General features: G+C 40.0%; 2 protein-coding genes across 11 annotated transcripts in view; both read right to left on the reverse strand.

Moving 5' to 3' along the window:
* Window positions 1–1,470: 1,470 nt before the first annotated feature.
* On the reverse strand, window positions 1,471–9,976 carry CLDN12 (claudin 12). The gene is made up of 3 exons (XM_039549352.1): window positions 9,912–9,976; window positions 7,542–7,609; window positions 1,471–5,439 (listed from the first exon to the last, which is right to left on the reverse strand). Exon 3 carries the CDS (start codon window positions 5,415–5,417, stop codon window positions 4,680–4,682), a length of 738 nt encoding a protein of 245 aa, XP_039405286.1. The 5' UTR covers window positions 5,418–5,439; window positions 7,542–7,609; window positions 9,912–9,976; the 3' UTR covers window positions 1,471–4,679.
* A 749-nt stretch (window positions 9,977–10,725) lies between these two features.
* LOC104689186 (metalloreductase STEAP2) overlaps window positions 10,726–15,347 on the reverse strand; it is an 81,587-nt gene continuing 76,965 nt past the window's right edge. For all 10 annotated transcript variants that reach the window (XM_039549225.1, XM_039549224.1, XM_039549223.1 and 7 more), the window contains 4 exons: window positions 14,434–14,541; window positions 13,848–13,925; window positions 12,755–12,878; window positions 10,726–12,006 (listed from right to left, as the gene is read on the reverse strand). In XM_039549225.1, coding sequence (XP_039405159.1) covers window positions 11,786–12,006; window positions 12,755–12,878; window positions 13,848–13,925; window positions 14,434–14,541 — 531 coding nt within the window. In that variant the 3' untranslated portion in view covers window positions 10,726–11,785. The remainder of the gene's footprint in view (window positions 12,007–12,754; window positions 12,879–13,847; window positions 13,926–14,433; window positions 14,542–15,347) is intronic.

The following is a 15,347-nucleotide window of genomic DNA, read 5'->3' on the forward strand; positions in this document are numbered from 1 at the left end:
GTTTGCTTATATTCTTCTGGGAGTCTTGGATGTCGAGTAAAGCTTATTCAAATACTTAGAGCTTTAATTATGTATTTTTCTCTTTGTTAGAACAGAAACTAGGACAACAACCCTGCTTTTGGAAGTCCAGCTGTCTGGTCTCTCTCCTCAAAACAGTTAATCACTTGTACCCTATACAGCTCACCATAATTTCTACTGCCCTGTTCTCAGCCTTTACCTCTCCTTGCAGCTGCCACACCCAGAAGACAAGGCCCCCATACCGGGCAGTCTGATACCTGAGTAACCAAATTGACTCTTTGGAACATAGACAAGAAGCAGTTTTGAAAGCTGTAAATACTTCTTATCCTCCGATGAGGCCTCTGTATGTCCTTCTTGATGAATACTGATGCAGCAGTGGAACAAAAAACTTACAGGAAAGCTTATGGTGCTTCTGAGGTGCACCACTGCTGAGTAGATACATGAAGGGATAAGATTACACACCTGATGAACCACACATGTGAACTCAAGTCCTGTGAAATAAGGCAAAAACCTGCTGAGATATTAGTTTCCAATGAGCACAAATAGGTGGGGTAGTTTTTTAGGAATTTTGATATGAAAAAAATGAGCCACTCCCACATTTTGGGAGAAATGGAGTTTTCTGCATCCCAGTACTTATGTCAACATCCAACCAGCCCCTAGGTTTATACCAACTCATAGAGACAGGAGGCCTGTCTGAGAGTGACAGCAAAGGAGGAAGTGAACTCACTGAAGCAGAGATTATAAAATCATTTTTCCACCCCCTCAAATGAGTTGTGGTACTGGCAACTGCTTTTTACTGTGCCTACTCCACAAGAACAGTTCTCATACAAACTATTTCCCAAAACAGATAAAAACCCAATCTCCTAGAATGCTGGTTGAAAAGACTAGAAATCCCGAGGAATTACCAGCAAGTCTCACTCTGTTCTGCAAAATAATTCAGGTTTTGTGAACTTGAACTATGATATCAACATTTTTAACACTCAAAGGGTTTTTGTACTTCACCCTTTAACAATGGGGAAAGACTCAGTCCTGAGTTACCATAACGCTAAGCTGTAGTAGCCAGGAGCAGCACACAACAGAAGTGAAGCATCAAGAACCTCGACCATCCTTCCTGACTGCCACAAGTCCCTGGGATGCTCAAATGACTTTCACAGGTCAGCAGGCAGCACATTCTCCAGCTGACAGCACATCCTGCACAGCAGAGGGGAAGGCAGGAGGATGGCTTATCCCCCCTTTTCAGATGGGTTGGTTTAGGGTTTTGTGATGCTTTTAAAAATTATTTAGTTTTGCTCAAAGCAGGAGTCCTATAAAATTAGGCAGCTAAAATGCATTATACAGATTTTAAACCTGTTAACGCATCTGAACTGGTCTGATGATCAACACTGAAAGGTTTTAAGTCTTCCATATTCTAGTAGCTACTGTTTTCCACAAAATCAATCAAAATAAACTGCATCTGAATGAGACTCTTTTATTAAAAATACATATCTTCTGTTTCACATAAAAAGAACCAACACTTAAGTAAACACAATTTAAAGAAGTTGGACAGGAACTACTAGAAAAAATACAGGTTCCTGTAATCCCAGAGCACCCAACCTTTGACTGCACAAGCTACCAATTAAAATCTTTCTGTTCATGACCCCAAGTGTTTGTGCGGCATACAGCAGTGCCCAGGAAGGTGCAGCTGGTCAGAGGCAGGGGTGCTAACTGCTCCCCAGAGGCTCTTCCCTGGCGGACACACCTGCAGGATACATGTGTTCTCTCCAAATCCAGGGAGGCCTGCCACTCCCCAGCCCTGGCGCTGGGCATGATGGCAACCTTAGAAAAAAAAAAAGTTGGAGTGGCACAGGTTGGCCACCTCTTTCTGTAACAAAGGAAATACAGCACAGCACTTCCAGGTAATTTCACTTAGGATCCAGCAGAAACACATTTAACAGCATTGATAAAAGAAAACCAGCCGTGCTTCGGTGATAGAACATGATACAACAGTCTTTTTGCTAACTAAAATCTATGCTGGAATCCATTATCTTCTGGAGCCCCACTTTTTTGTAACTCATTCATCTCTGGCTTTTGAAAAGACAGTTTTCAAAGCAACAAGTTATCAGCTTAAGCAGCAGCAAATACTAATGAAAACTTCTGTGCATAAAAGTCAAAGTCAGAATACAAAAGAGCTGTCAGAGGCATCTGCTATTAAAGTGCACAGAAAACAACACTGGCTAAACTTATATTCTTGTAGAAAGCAACAGTTTGCCAGGCTGTCATTCTTGTTCTGGAGATGCTGAAAATTCAGCTCCTTTTTAAGTCACCAAGAGACATATTCATCATCTCTCAAAAATGATCAAAATGCTTTGCGAATTCAGGCTCAAAGAGCATATCAGACACTGACTGTAACATTTACTGGCCAACTCATAACTGAAGCAAGGCACAAAGAAGAAAAGACATTGAAGTGATGCGGAAGCAAGATGACGTTAAATCACAAACCAGTGGCCCCTTTGCTTTGACCTTAACAAGGATAAGGGCAGCTAAACCAGCAACGGTGTTGGACAATCAGAGTAACAGTAAAGCAAAGATCAGTTTTGAAGAAACAAAAAACTGGCTTGCATGTCATTACACATGTTCTAATCCCATGCAAGTCATGATCTGATTTAAAAAGATACTTCATACTCTCATACCTTGTAAACCTAAGAGAGTATGAAACTCTCTTGTTTAGGCCTTTAGAGGCGTATCTTCTTACATATTCTTTGTTGTGTACAGCGTGAATTCCTTAAGACCGCTGTTTAATCAAGCGCTCTGTCTTAAAGGCCTGTCACTTTACTGACTATTCTCGGAATTATGACGGAGATCATCTTCCTCCCTCAGTCCACTGAAGCCTGTGATCTACCAGCTAAAACACAACCCTTCTTTACATACTGTTTTTTCACTGATTTTAACAGAACAAGATTTGCCCAGCACGGTATTTGTTTCTAACACCCAAAGGAGGAAACTAAATGGTTGTCAGGACCTTGGATGAATTTTTGGAACTGGAATTAAAGAACTTGATTTGATTTTTTAGAAAAACTAATTTATTCTGGGATTAATGAAATGCAAATATCCACTAAGCTCCAGAATGCCACCAATTGAAACAACTTTCCTTACTGGGATGACATCTTAAACATAACATCTCAATTTACCAAAACCTGAGAGAATCAAATGCTTGCCTTAATTATAGCACTCTTCAACTCACTGTCATCAAATTTTCAAGTAATGTCAAAGCCCATATTGAAGAGGTTTGATCCTTAGGGCTCACCTGCTGCTCTGCATTTTAGAAGGAAAAAAGTAATTCAAAGACATCCCAAGTCGGGAATTTACAATCCCTCCTCATCCTTGTAAAGCTACAAGTTGAAGCTCACAAGTAACTCAAAATCTCATCTTATGGAAAACAGGAATAGGAAACTTTCTGCATTTATGAGGTGGCAGCAGAGGAAATACTGGATTTTAAAACAGCTGAATTTGAAAGGTGTTGAAGAACAAGGCTGAAAAGGTTACATCTTCATCAGTAATGAAATAAGCTACAGCATGAAAAGTCCATCAACCATAAAGACCAACTCTGAAAAACACACAAGCTCATTGTTTCTTGTATATACACTTTAAAAAAAAAATCTAGATTAAAAAATCTCTCCCCAGGGTTATAATTCCCTTTCAGAGAGATGTTGTTATAGCTTGTATACAGTGTTTCAAAAGAATCTTTCATTGTCTTTAGGATTCTTTATGATTTTCCTAATCCTTTTTGCAGTAAGTGACATTTCTCTCTAGAACTGAATACTTTATATCCTACTTGAAAATCCATTTTGAAGAAGGCCTTCAAATAAAACATTCAAGGTTCTAACCAGAATTTTTAAATACTAGTGTTTTTTGTTTTAATCACAAAATAGATCTAGTGAATTTGCTAACTTAGTAAAAAACAGACTAGAAATAAAATTCACAAAAACTTTCTAGCCTCCAGTAACTCACAAAATGCTATTACAGCACAGAACAACATTCTTAGTTAAATCAGTTTTATTCCTTCTGATAACTACTTTGAAAATAAAGGGTAATTTGGCACTAATTCTGTTACAGAAGTTCCTAAGCAGGTATCTGTGTGTACAGTGACAAACAAAGACCAGTGCACAGAACTGAAGTAGTCTGCCAAACACCCTTTTCAGACATCACATATTACAACATGTGTGTCTGGATGAACAAGAAACTCGGTGAATCCCCTATACCCAGTTCCATTGCCTGCTTCTGGACAATACATGGGTGCAAGGGTGCTACAATGGGATCAGAATCAAGGAATAGCTTATCAAATTTCAAAGAGGTTCAAACCTGCTTTGATATCAGTAAGCAAAAGGATGGATACATACTATTGTTAGTGTTCTGTTCCAGCATTAGCAGCAACTTTGACTGTAGTGAGCTCAGTGTTAAAAAAAAAAAAAGAAAACGAAAAAAAAAAAGGAAGGGTCATCAGGAAGTAACAAAGAGACCAGAACAGCAACAGACTTGCTGAACTTGGGCCTCCATGGCTTTGAGCCTTGGGAAACTTGACCCTACAAAGTATTATACTCAGTGCAGGGCAGCACAGAGAATCAAGCCTGCAGTTTTCATGGCTTGAATGAACACAAGAACTTGGCTTCCAAGGCTTTGTCTCCTTAAGATGAATGTGTCACAACAGGAATGTCAATTTCTACGGCAGAGAGGCGAGAACGTGCGGAGTACGGCTGAGAGGCATAGCTGTGCATGCTGGGGGCGTGGGAATACAGGGGCTGCCAGAAAGGAGAAGGGAGGCTTTTGCATGCACAGTACCACAGGAACAGCAGGATGGAAGTGAAAAACAGACCGCCGGCACTGGCAATGGCAATAAATACAGAGATGTCAAAGCTAAAGACAGGCTCATATTTTCTGTTCAGATAATTGTTATAAAAAATGACCCAGATGGACGGAGTGAGACAAATGGCACAGGCAAGCAGGAACAAGAGGCCGGCCACGAGATGGCAGCCCGCACTGTTTACCAGGCACTTGGCCAGTTTGACATTTGGCACACTCGATACAAAGGCTGTGTTACACATCCCAATCATGCAGAGGAACAGAGCTGAGACAGCAGTAAACATACTCAGAGGAAGGGCAAACTGAAGAACACGCAAATCCAGCTGATCGACAGCTGTGTACCACTGTGGGTCATAGATCACACAGTCTCTGCTCCCATCAAAGCGCGCGCACTTAATCCAGAGTCCGGTGTAAACGGTCACATTCCTCTCATTCTTGTTGTATGTGTACAGTCTCATTTGCCTCCAGTTTGGAAGCAGAACTGCTGCAAGGAGTCCAGCTACTGAGGCTGTTCCACTGAGAAAGGCCAGTACAGTCGCTGCATGAACATCCCGGCAGCCCATATTTGCCCACAGAAGTTGTTTCCTGCAATTAAAAAGAAAAATATAAAAGAAAATCATGGACACAGGACTAACTACAGTTGATTTGTGCCAGGTTCATAAACTTAAGATGACAGCTGGCAGGCACTAACTCTCTGGCACCTTCTTTGTCTGACACGCTTAAGACAGTGGTAACACTACCACATTCATGCTTTAATGAAGCATCAGATTATTTACAGACTGTTATGACTTCTCAGCTGACAGACTGCTAAAGTCACTGTGTTCAAGATGAAAAAGAAAGTGTGAGTCTACGCAGCCTCTCTCCCTGTGTCACTGCATGGATGTTGTTACAAAGTCCAGGTGAAGAAGGTGAATCGCTGACTGAGCACGATTTAAGTTCCCTTGTCCTGAACTGGCAGCTCCCTGTCTTTAGCCCAGATACAGTATCAGAGTGCATGCTCACTCCTACCGTGCTGCTGCGTGAGTAAAAGGGAGAGGCTTAAATTCTACATCATTAGACTGGCAAGGAATGCATATGTAGGCAGTTATACACATTTTATATAGGCCAAACTGTTGATGAGAGCTGCGAGATAGTGGTGGAGGCTCTGTGGAGTAATTTACTATGAATTTTTCAACAGCAACTAACAATTCTTCCAGACTACTCCTGCCTTTCAGAATCAACTGTCCAAGCACACAAACAATTACAGAAAGTAGATGACTTTTCAGCTTTCACATTTTCTACTTCAGAGCAAGTGTTAAACCTTGCTCACTTGTTGAAGCTTCCTTTTCAATATAACTACTGTCTACATACCTACTATAGCCTCTTGCCTGCAGAGATGCTGAGGAACAGTCTCAATGACAGGTCTTTAAGAAACAAACAACTAAAAATAAAAGACTCAACTCAAGTTATCCCTTCTCTGCATGCTCAAGATATTCTGAAGATGCCTAATACATAACAGGCACTGAGCATTCACCCCAGAGTGTACTTGAAGCTGGACACTAAGAATTATAGTACTAAAAATGAACAGATACTTTGCAAATTCTCACTGAGTGCCATTCAGTTATAAACTCCTCCTGAAATTTCTTTCAAATCATTATACTGCAATGTGCATATTTGTCTAAAGTCATAAACCAATTCCTTAAGTACCAAAAGTTCTACTTAATGCATATACAAGTAACAAGTATCTGTATGGTTACAGACATGGTTGCAAACAAAAAGGCAACTGGATCTGATCCCTCACTCTCCTTTTATATCTGCAAACATCCAGGGACCAGGGAGCTCCAGTTTTCAGATAAGGAATTCCCTTGTACACTGGAAACACAGTAAAAGCATTACCAAGCCATACAGCTAGCCAGCATTCTATTGATTTATAGAGAAATAAATGAAGCCCAATTTGTTTCCTAAGAAACCATTAGGCAATTATTTTATGCCATCTAACCCTGAAGAATTGCAGTGGAATGTGGGCACCATTAAGTGCTGATCACAGTTTTCGAAAGAAACACTCTGGAAAGAAATAATGACAACCACATTTATGCCAGAAACTACCTTATTAGTAAAAAGATGGCATTATATTGTTGCTAAGGATAGCTGAGCGTGGGCAAGCTACTCTTCTCATGGCAGTAAACTTTTCAGATGGTGGGTCATTAACAGGATACCCCCTGAGTAGGGGGACCAGAGAAGTATTTCCATCATGATTATTTTAATATGATGCTTAACCCTAGCTTCGGTGAGGTCAACAAAATCAACTTGCAAGAAAATGGAACTATAACAAATGAACTTGAGGGGTAAATCTAATACAGGATAAAATTTTGTTCTCCTCAAGCTTGATGCTTTTGATCTTCCACCAAGAGCTTGCCTTTACCTGGATAAAACTTCCATGCAGACAGTGCATACTCCAATACAGAGCTATAGGAGAACCAGCTGGAATAAACAAATGACTGATCATTTTCAGAAACCTGCTGTTTGTGAAAATTCATTTGCAGTAGTAGATAACCGAAAATAGGCAAGTTATTCACAATCCCTTCTATCAGAGGAGACCTATCCCATCTTACTTCTGGCTTTATGACTGTTATTATAGCTTCAGATCCCTGATGAAGACAGTAACAAAACAGGTATTGTCTTAATTAAGATGGCTCCAGCGTACTTACCAGCAGTGTCCTCAAATCAAGAGAGACCTTAGCAACTTCTCTAAGTAGGAAAAAAGGTGTTACTGGATCTAAGAAACAGAACAAAGAAAGAGTCAACATCACATTTGTTTCGTGCAATTTCAGCAACAGCACTTACATTGCAATTCAGGAATTAGGAATATCAGATATGTTTGCATTAGTCCAACTCCATCATCTTCTACAATTTCCTCTTTTTTAAAAAACAAAACTCAAACTACTCTTTTTTCTTCTTTCCTCAGTTTTTTTCTCCATAGCTTATTATCTATCTATTCATCTCAACAGATAAGAAGGATTCAAAAAACTGCTTTTCTTATGGGTGTTCCAAGACACAGCGTTGGCATTTTGAATTTTAAGTTTTTAGCAAAAAATCCGTTAGAAGTCATACAGAATGATTACTTCAGATGTTAGGTTCAAGGGTGCACTTAAACAGCAGTGAGGAAAGGGTGCAATGATTATTTAATGTCAGAAAACAAAGCACAGGCTCTCAATTGTTTATATCCTTGTGGTTCTCTATTCCTTCCTGCCTTCTACACTAAGGTTTCAAAGAAATGGGAGAAAGACAGGAAATAATGGTAATGCCTTTTCAATGGCTGTCCAGCTTTTCCAGAGGAAGAGAAATCCTCTTGTGGATTTCCTACACCCACATTTAAGTCCCAAGATCAACTCTGAAGATCATACATAATAGGTAAATCACTTTACTACTGGACAGCATCAGACCTCCGACTATGTCAGTATGCGACTGTTAAAAGCTACAACCTAAAGGCGAGTTTGTTGGGGTAACATGTACAGTTTATTCTAAACTACCCATATCAAACCCTGAAATATTATAAAATTCATGTATGAATAGGCTCCATCACCTACAACAATATCAAAGAAATTCTTCTATCAAACTATCTAGGCAAGAAAGAGACTTTACAACACAGTCATGAACCCAAATTTTTTCACTTAAGTGAGAAAGAGGGCATCAGATTTGGAAACTCATTAATATGAATGCTATTGCATATAAGACACAGAAATGCAGATGCACAGCTAGGACAAGCAGCTTTTGTTCACTAACATTACTGACTAATTTTCAAGCTTTCTGTGCACTTTGCAGCTGAAGCCAAAATAAACACACAGACCTCCCTCTGCAGGTTCACGCCCATGAACAACCACAACAGCATAACTAAGTAGAAAATTAGTACAAGCAAGCAAAGCTGTCAAAGGGAGCTGTGCCCAGCCCAAGAGTCCCTCCCATTAAATGATGAAACCTGTGTTGTAATAAAAGATACTGAGCAGCTATGGAATATTCCACAATATCCAACTCATTTCTGCAGACATGGAGTTTCTTTTGATTTTCTCTTCCTCGCTTTAGTCCATATGATTTTACTGTCTATCCCTGGTGGTGTTGAACAACTAGAGACCTCAACCACTTCTGAACTAGTTGTCCAAGGGAAGAAAGCATACTTTGGCTAGATAAAACCCTGCCTTGCCTTAGATTCTCGGCTTCACCTTTTTCCATTCCAAGAATTTTACAGCTGTACTGTGCAAGGCCCTTGTATCTGATCCACAGAAGTTACCAGTCCTAACAGCACTTCAGGGACGGATTTTACCTCCTATTCTAAAGACCCATGATGCTGTAACAAGAGATGCTGGCTGAAGCTGGTTAAAAATTGGTAAATCATTAATGTTCCACGAGATAAAAAAATGAAACAAAGACAAAAAGCACATCTACTACAGACATAATTCAGAAATGAGTAAAACCAGCTCTGTTCCCTTGCATGGCCTTGGGAAGACCACAGTCTGGGAACCATCACTGTTTTGGAAAGCCCTCTAGAAGAGAGACCACAGTACAGTTTATCAACACAATTTATAAATAAACGGATTATCTAACTATCCACAACAGTATTAGCAGTTTAAAATTTATTATGAGTTTTGGGTAACTGGCCACGAGAAACTGGAGGCCTAAAGCTCTCCAGTTTCAAGGGACTGGTTCAGAACCAGTGCCACCACTCTTTTTTTTAATTCTGGGAATCAATCATGCAGTTCTACACTCTACAAAACTCTTTTAAAAATTAAGTCTAGGTGTACCGGCTTAGAATTAACGATCCTAGCTAACAGTTTAGGACATTAAAGAAAAGCTTGGAGCACGGTAATTATTTTACCGACTGAACTGGAAAGAGCAGCTGACGCACGGAGAGAACACGCAGGTCTCCCCGGGGAGCACTGCCGACCCCCGCCCGCGACAGCGCTCGGAGGCTGCCGCACTGCGATCCCGGACTCGCGAGGGAGCGGGGGAACCGGGAAGTGCCGCAGGGATCGGGATCGCCATCCCGGTGCCGGGGCCGTGCCCACCCCGCCGTGCCCGCTCACCTTACTGCCGCGCAGAGAAGGCGCCATGCCCGCCGCTCCCGGCCGCGGGGCCGCCGCTGCCGCCGCGCTGAGGGGAGGCCGCGGCCGCGCGGGGCCTTGTGGGGCGGGGCGGGGCGGCAGCGCCGGCGCAGCGCGGGCCCGGCCCGCGCACCACAAGTCCCGGCAGCCCCTCCGCGCCCGCCGGCTCGGCGCTCTCCGGTTTAAAGCAGGAGTGCGGAGAGCTCCCTCAGCCCTGGCCGGAAACACCGATGCTCTAAAACACATCCCTCTGACAAGCCAGCTTGCTGCAGGCCAGCGGAATCTGACTACGGCATGCAGCTACGGCCCACGGCGGACAGCTTCAGTCAAGCCATGCTGGCTTATTCCAAACGCACCCCCATGCCCCTCTTTATGTGTGAGGTTAAGAACGGCGTTCACTAAGTCTGGAAAATGCAACATGTTGTTTTCTTCTATGAAAGAGCCTGCAGAAAGGAGGCTCAGGGGTGATGATGTCACTCTACAACTCCCTGCGGAGGTTGTAGGCAGGTGGCGTGGGTCTCTTCTCTCCGCGCCAACCAGCGACAGGATGAGAGGACATGGCCTAAGTCTGTGCCAGGGCAGATTCAGATTGGACAACACGAGGAATTTCTTCACAGAAAGGGTAATGGGCTGCCCAGGGAGGTGGAGGGTAGAGGTGTTTAAGGAAAGAGTGGACAGGGCACTGAATGCCATGTTCTAGTTCACAGTGTGGTGTTCAATCATTGGTTGGGCTCAATCTCAAAGGTCTTTCCCAACCTAATTCATTCTGCACTTCTGTAAAATGGAGTATAAAAAATTGACAGCCTATTCTTAGCTTTAGTAAAAACATGTTAGCTCCAAACACAGTAAAATTAGAGAAATGTCACAGTAAGAACCAATACCAATGATATAAGAAATGCATTATAAGAAACCATACCTTTCTTCCCAGTGACTACTTTTAACAAAATTTAAAGCAGCAAGGTATGATACACGTATTACAGAACAAAACTAAACCAAACTATAAGCCTTTGATGTATTCAGTCTTGTTTTGCTTTACAATCAATTTAATAGCTTTAAAGTAGAAAAATACCTGGTAATAAAGGACTTCTAATTTTTTTTTGAAGTAAAATATAAGTGTGCCTTCTTTTAATACAAAATCTAGAACACTAAATATTCCCAGAGATGTGTAGCTCTGTTGAGAAGCAGTCATTTTCTTCACCAAAATGTAACATAAACTCAACAACTCCATAAAAGGAGGGAATCACAAATTAAACATGAGAATTTGGAATCAGGATTTATACAACTAAGATGACTACAGTAGGCACCAGCAGGTGTCAAAAAACCCTTGAACATTACAAATCAGTCTTGCTTTTTGTGCTCCTACAAATCACTCCCTTGCAGCCATTTATATGCGTTTTCCTTTATATCCTTAAAACTAACAAAAACCCTACAATCCAATGCCTTCACAATAGCGGAACTGGTTCACCTTAGAAGCCCCAGACCCTGGAAAATTCTTCCATCAGAAACGCCCCTTGGTTCTTCTGATACCCATGGCAGATGTAGAGTCCTTGAACTTGCTCCTTTGTGCAAGTTGTATTCCCTCCATTCCTCTCACTTGGCAAAAAATACTCCAGGGACCATCAGTTGTTAAGCAGTGCTTTGAGTTGCTCACACTTTGGTCTTTACTCTGTTAAGCTTCATAGCCAACATAAATAAAAAAACTTGCCCTTTCCTCACTGTGCCCTACCCAAGTAACTTAACAAATGGAGGGAAGCAGGCAATGATGGAAGAGGGAACAATTAAATGGAAGGTCTGCACAACAAAGGCTTCATGTGCATAGTAAAAATACTAAAATGTGTTGGATGCATCCAGGAGTGCTAGCTTCTATTCATTTGTTCTTCTTTGGAAGTTTGTAAAAGTAGGAGTTTCTTTTTCCGATATTCTTCATTCACCCGCTCTGCTTGCTCATCTATGGATTTTCTTATACATGTTTTGAGTTCCTCAATTCCTTCTCCAGTATACGTAGATATAGGAATTACCTCTCTGAATTCAAGAGTATTTGCTGGAATCATTTCTTCCTCTACTAAGTGTAAGAAGTCTGAAAAATTGTATTGAAAGAGTTAGTACAATCCCCAAATACTGTATCACTACAAGGCCCATAAAATCCCATTAAATGTAAAAATTAACTTCAATAAATTACAGTTATAAAAATAAATGTGATTAATATGCACATTATCTGTTTAATTAATCTTTTAAAATATACCTAAATCTCAGAAGACAAGCACTAACACAGCAGTTATACCACTCTTAATGCTGCCATGAGAAGATTCTATACACTTCCAAAGAGTACAAAGAAATCCCAAATTGCAGATTATGGGAGAATATGGTCTTAAGCTTTTCTGGTTTCTACACACTCCAGGAAAGAGAAAGCAACTCACCCCAATGTAACTGCAAAATTGAAGTAAACCTACATAGACCTGTCCAGAATTTTCATGTGCTCAGGCCAGAGTCACATGACAAATACTATATATGTCAGTGCCTGTAAGGGGACCTTCTATGCAGGTAACTCTTATTCCAGACACCTAGACTGGAAACTGACTCTCCCATATCATAGTTGAGAAAGATCATCTGGGCTATCTCCATTTTATTACAATCCTTTCCCAACAGTGAAGCCATTCCAAATGCATATAAACAGAGCTCTAAATGCAGGAAGTGATTTTAAACATATGTTCAAATAATAAATTTAATAGCTGACTTCAGTTTCAAACAACTCCCTGCCAATGCAGTTTTCCCGATGAAATCTTACTACTACTTCTGACAAAAGTTATTGTTGTAATTTCATTTACCCTGAGGATTCTCTAGTTGTGTCATAAGTTCATCCAAGTTGTCCTTTGCACAAGGCAAATCCATTTTATTAATGGCAAGAAGTGCAGGCTTTGTTACAAGTTCCTCTTTGTACAGCTCCAGTTCCTTAAAAGAAAAGTAAATTTCCCTTAGTAAGTATTTCTAGTTTAACAAGTGCTACTTCAATTTTATATCTCCTCTCTCATTTGTTTAATTGCCTAAATAGCCTTTCTTGCCTAAGCAGCTGTGAGTTTGACTCAGGTGCTCAAGGCTGATATATTAAAGCAGTCTGACAGAAGAAAATAATGTTCAGTGATTCAGTCATTTTTTGCTCAGACAGATTTCAGGTAAAAAGCCTAGCTCATTCTGAAATACCTCTTACAAAAAGAATGACAGTTTTGGTTTTTGTTTATTCTGATATCCATGAGCGCAAAATCAATTTCAGAAACACTTCAGACCTATGAAACATGTAAGAAAATCATTCAGAGAGTGTTAAAATTCTTTAACATTTTAGTAACAGAAAATCACAACCATGAATAAACTAAAATAAACACCAATACCTGAAATTTAGAAGATTCATCAACTTAAATCATACAGTTAAGAGCTAAATTTGAAATGACATTATTTTTATGTATTATTTTAATCAGAAGCATAGTTAAGAGATGGAAACAGTGAATATCTGCAAAGCTGGGGCCCAATGTCTTTCCTCTGTTAGGATATGCAATAAGGGCATCAAGGCAGGGATTTAACTGTAACCATGTACTTCTTAAAATGCTACTGGGTTGGGGAACTGAAAATGATGTATCTTTTTACCTTTACTTGACTGTAAGAAATATCCCACATGCTGCATAGATTAATCAATTATGAATCAATTATAAACTAATTATGATTATTACCCAACATAAACTAGGATGGTTATTAACTTGGGCAGGTAAAAATAAAGACATCATCATTTTGGAGAACCTCTTTGTTAACTGGCCTTATCTTATAAATTCGGAAGACACACTAACATTTGAATGCTTCTTGATCAAAACTGAGCCATTTTCTTGACTCAACACATAACTACAACTGTCAAATAGGAAGATGAGAACTTACCTTTGTTAGAAGCAGTATCGTTTCAAAGGCTGTTCTGAACTGAGTCTTGATAGACAGCTGAAACCCAGAAATATCAACCTGAAAAGGTACACAAAAACAAGCTTTGTGGTGTAAAATTATGTTACAGTATCAAGGTACTCTCCATCAATTATTTTGCCCTGGAATGTCCATAGCCATGTGTTCATTCCTGGGCAAATAACAGAGGGCAAACTATACACCCAAGAAACATCAGATGCTGGAGGCCCAAACTGGTTAGTTCTGATACAGTGTTTCTCAAAGGTCTGGTTTTTAAACTTCTTATGGGGATCTTACAGAAAAAAAAAATTACTTCATGCTTTTGTTATGCTTGAAACACTTCACTGTTCTAAATTAATTGGAAACTTTCAATGATAAATTCTATTTAAGGATTTAATTTATCATTAGTCATTTGAGTGTTCCATTCTGTAAACAGAATTACAGCTGTATTTATCATAAATCATGCAAATTACAAATGATTTTCTAAATTCCCACTACAATGCAATTAAAATGCATTTTCTTTATTTCACTGCCTTTGATTTCAATAAGCTGTAAATTTTATTTAACTTACAACTAAGAGAAGCTGTTTGGTTCTTTCTACATGTTTGAGAAATTTGTGGCCCATCCCTTTGTTTGCATGTGCACCTTCAATCAGTCCTGGGAGATCAGCTACTGAAATCTAGGAAAACAAAAGTTTCAAACAAAATACTTCCAGTAAGCAAACCCAAGTACTTTAAACTATCAACAGGGATTATCATTTTACATAAACAAAAGAACCCAGACAAAATAATTTGCATTGGCTGTTTCAATATATATACAATCTATCATTAGAAGCAGATTAAACAAAATGCTGCTATTATACAAACCTGGTGCTCCTCATGTTCTCCCTGTCTATTTTTTATTTCTGTCTGCAAAGTACAAAATAGAGGCTCATAATACCTCTGCAGAGATCCTACAAAATTTAGCTATTACCTGAGAATAAAACAGACTCTGAAAAGCAAGTAGCTTAGGCTACCACATCTGTACAGAACTCAAACTGTCACTAGAAAAGAAAATAAAGGCTGTTCCTTGTGGCTATGGAGTATCATTACTCCAAATACAAACCCTCTTAACATTGCTCCCCTGAGTGTGAGAAGATACAAGAATTTGACTTCTGCTCTTCAGCTCAAATGAGACTTTGATTAGTCAATCAGCTTCCAGCCAGAGCCCAGCAAAGACTGCCAAAACGGACAGGGACCTTGTCATTTTCTCTGCTGATTGAGAGGGCTGTTGGACAGCTCAGGCAGACCGAAAACGAGCAGAATAATAATAAAACCCCCAAAATAGCTACTCAGTAACTCACAGAAAGCTAAGACAGAGAGTGAAGTAAAGAAGAGCAAAGGTAGGGTCTTCAAATCTCTCTAATGCCCATTTAGACAGCAACTGGATTAAACTGGACGCCGCCTGAAGCCAGCATACCATAAAATTGCCAGTGTGCTACCTATT

The sequence above is a fragment of the Corvus cornix genome, chromosome 2 (assembly GCF_000738735.6).
Source record: "Corvus cornix cornix isolate S_Up_H32 chromosome 2, ASM73873v5, whole genome shotgun sequence".
Taxonomy (NCBI): Eukaryota; Metazoa; Chordata; class Aves; order Passeriformes; family Corvidae; genus Corvus; species Corvus cornix.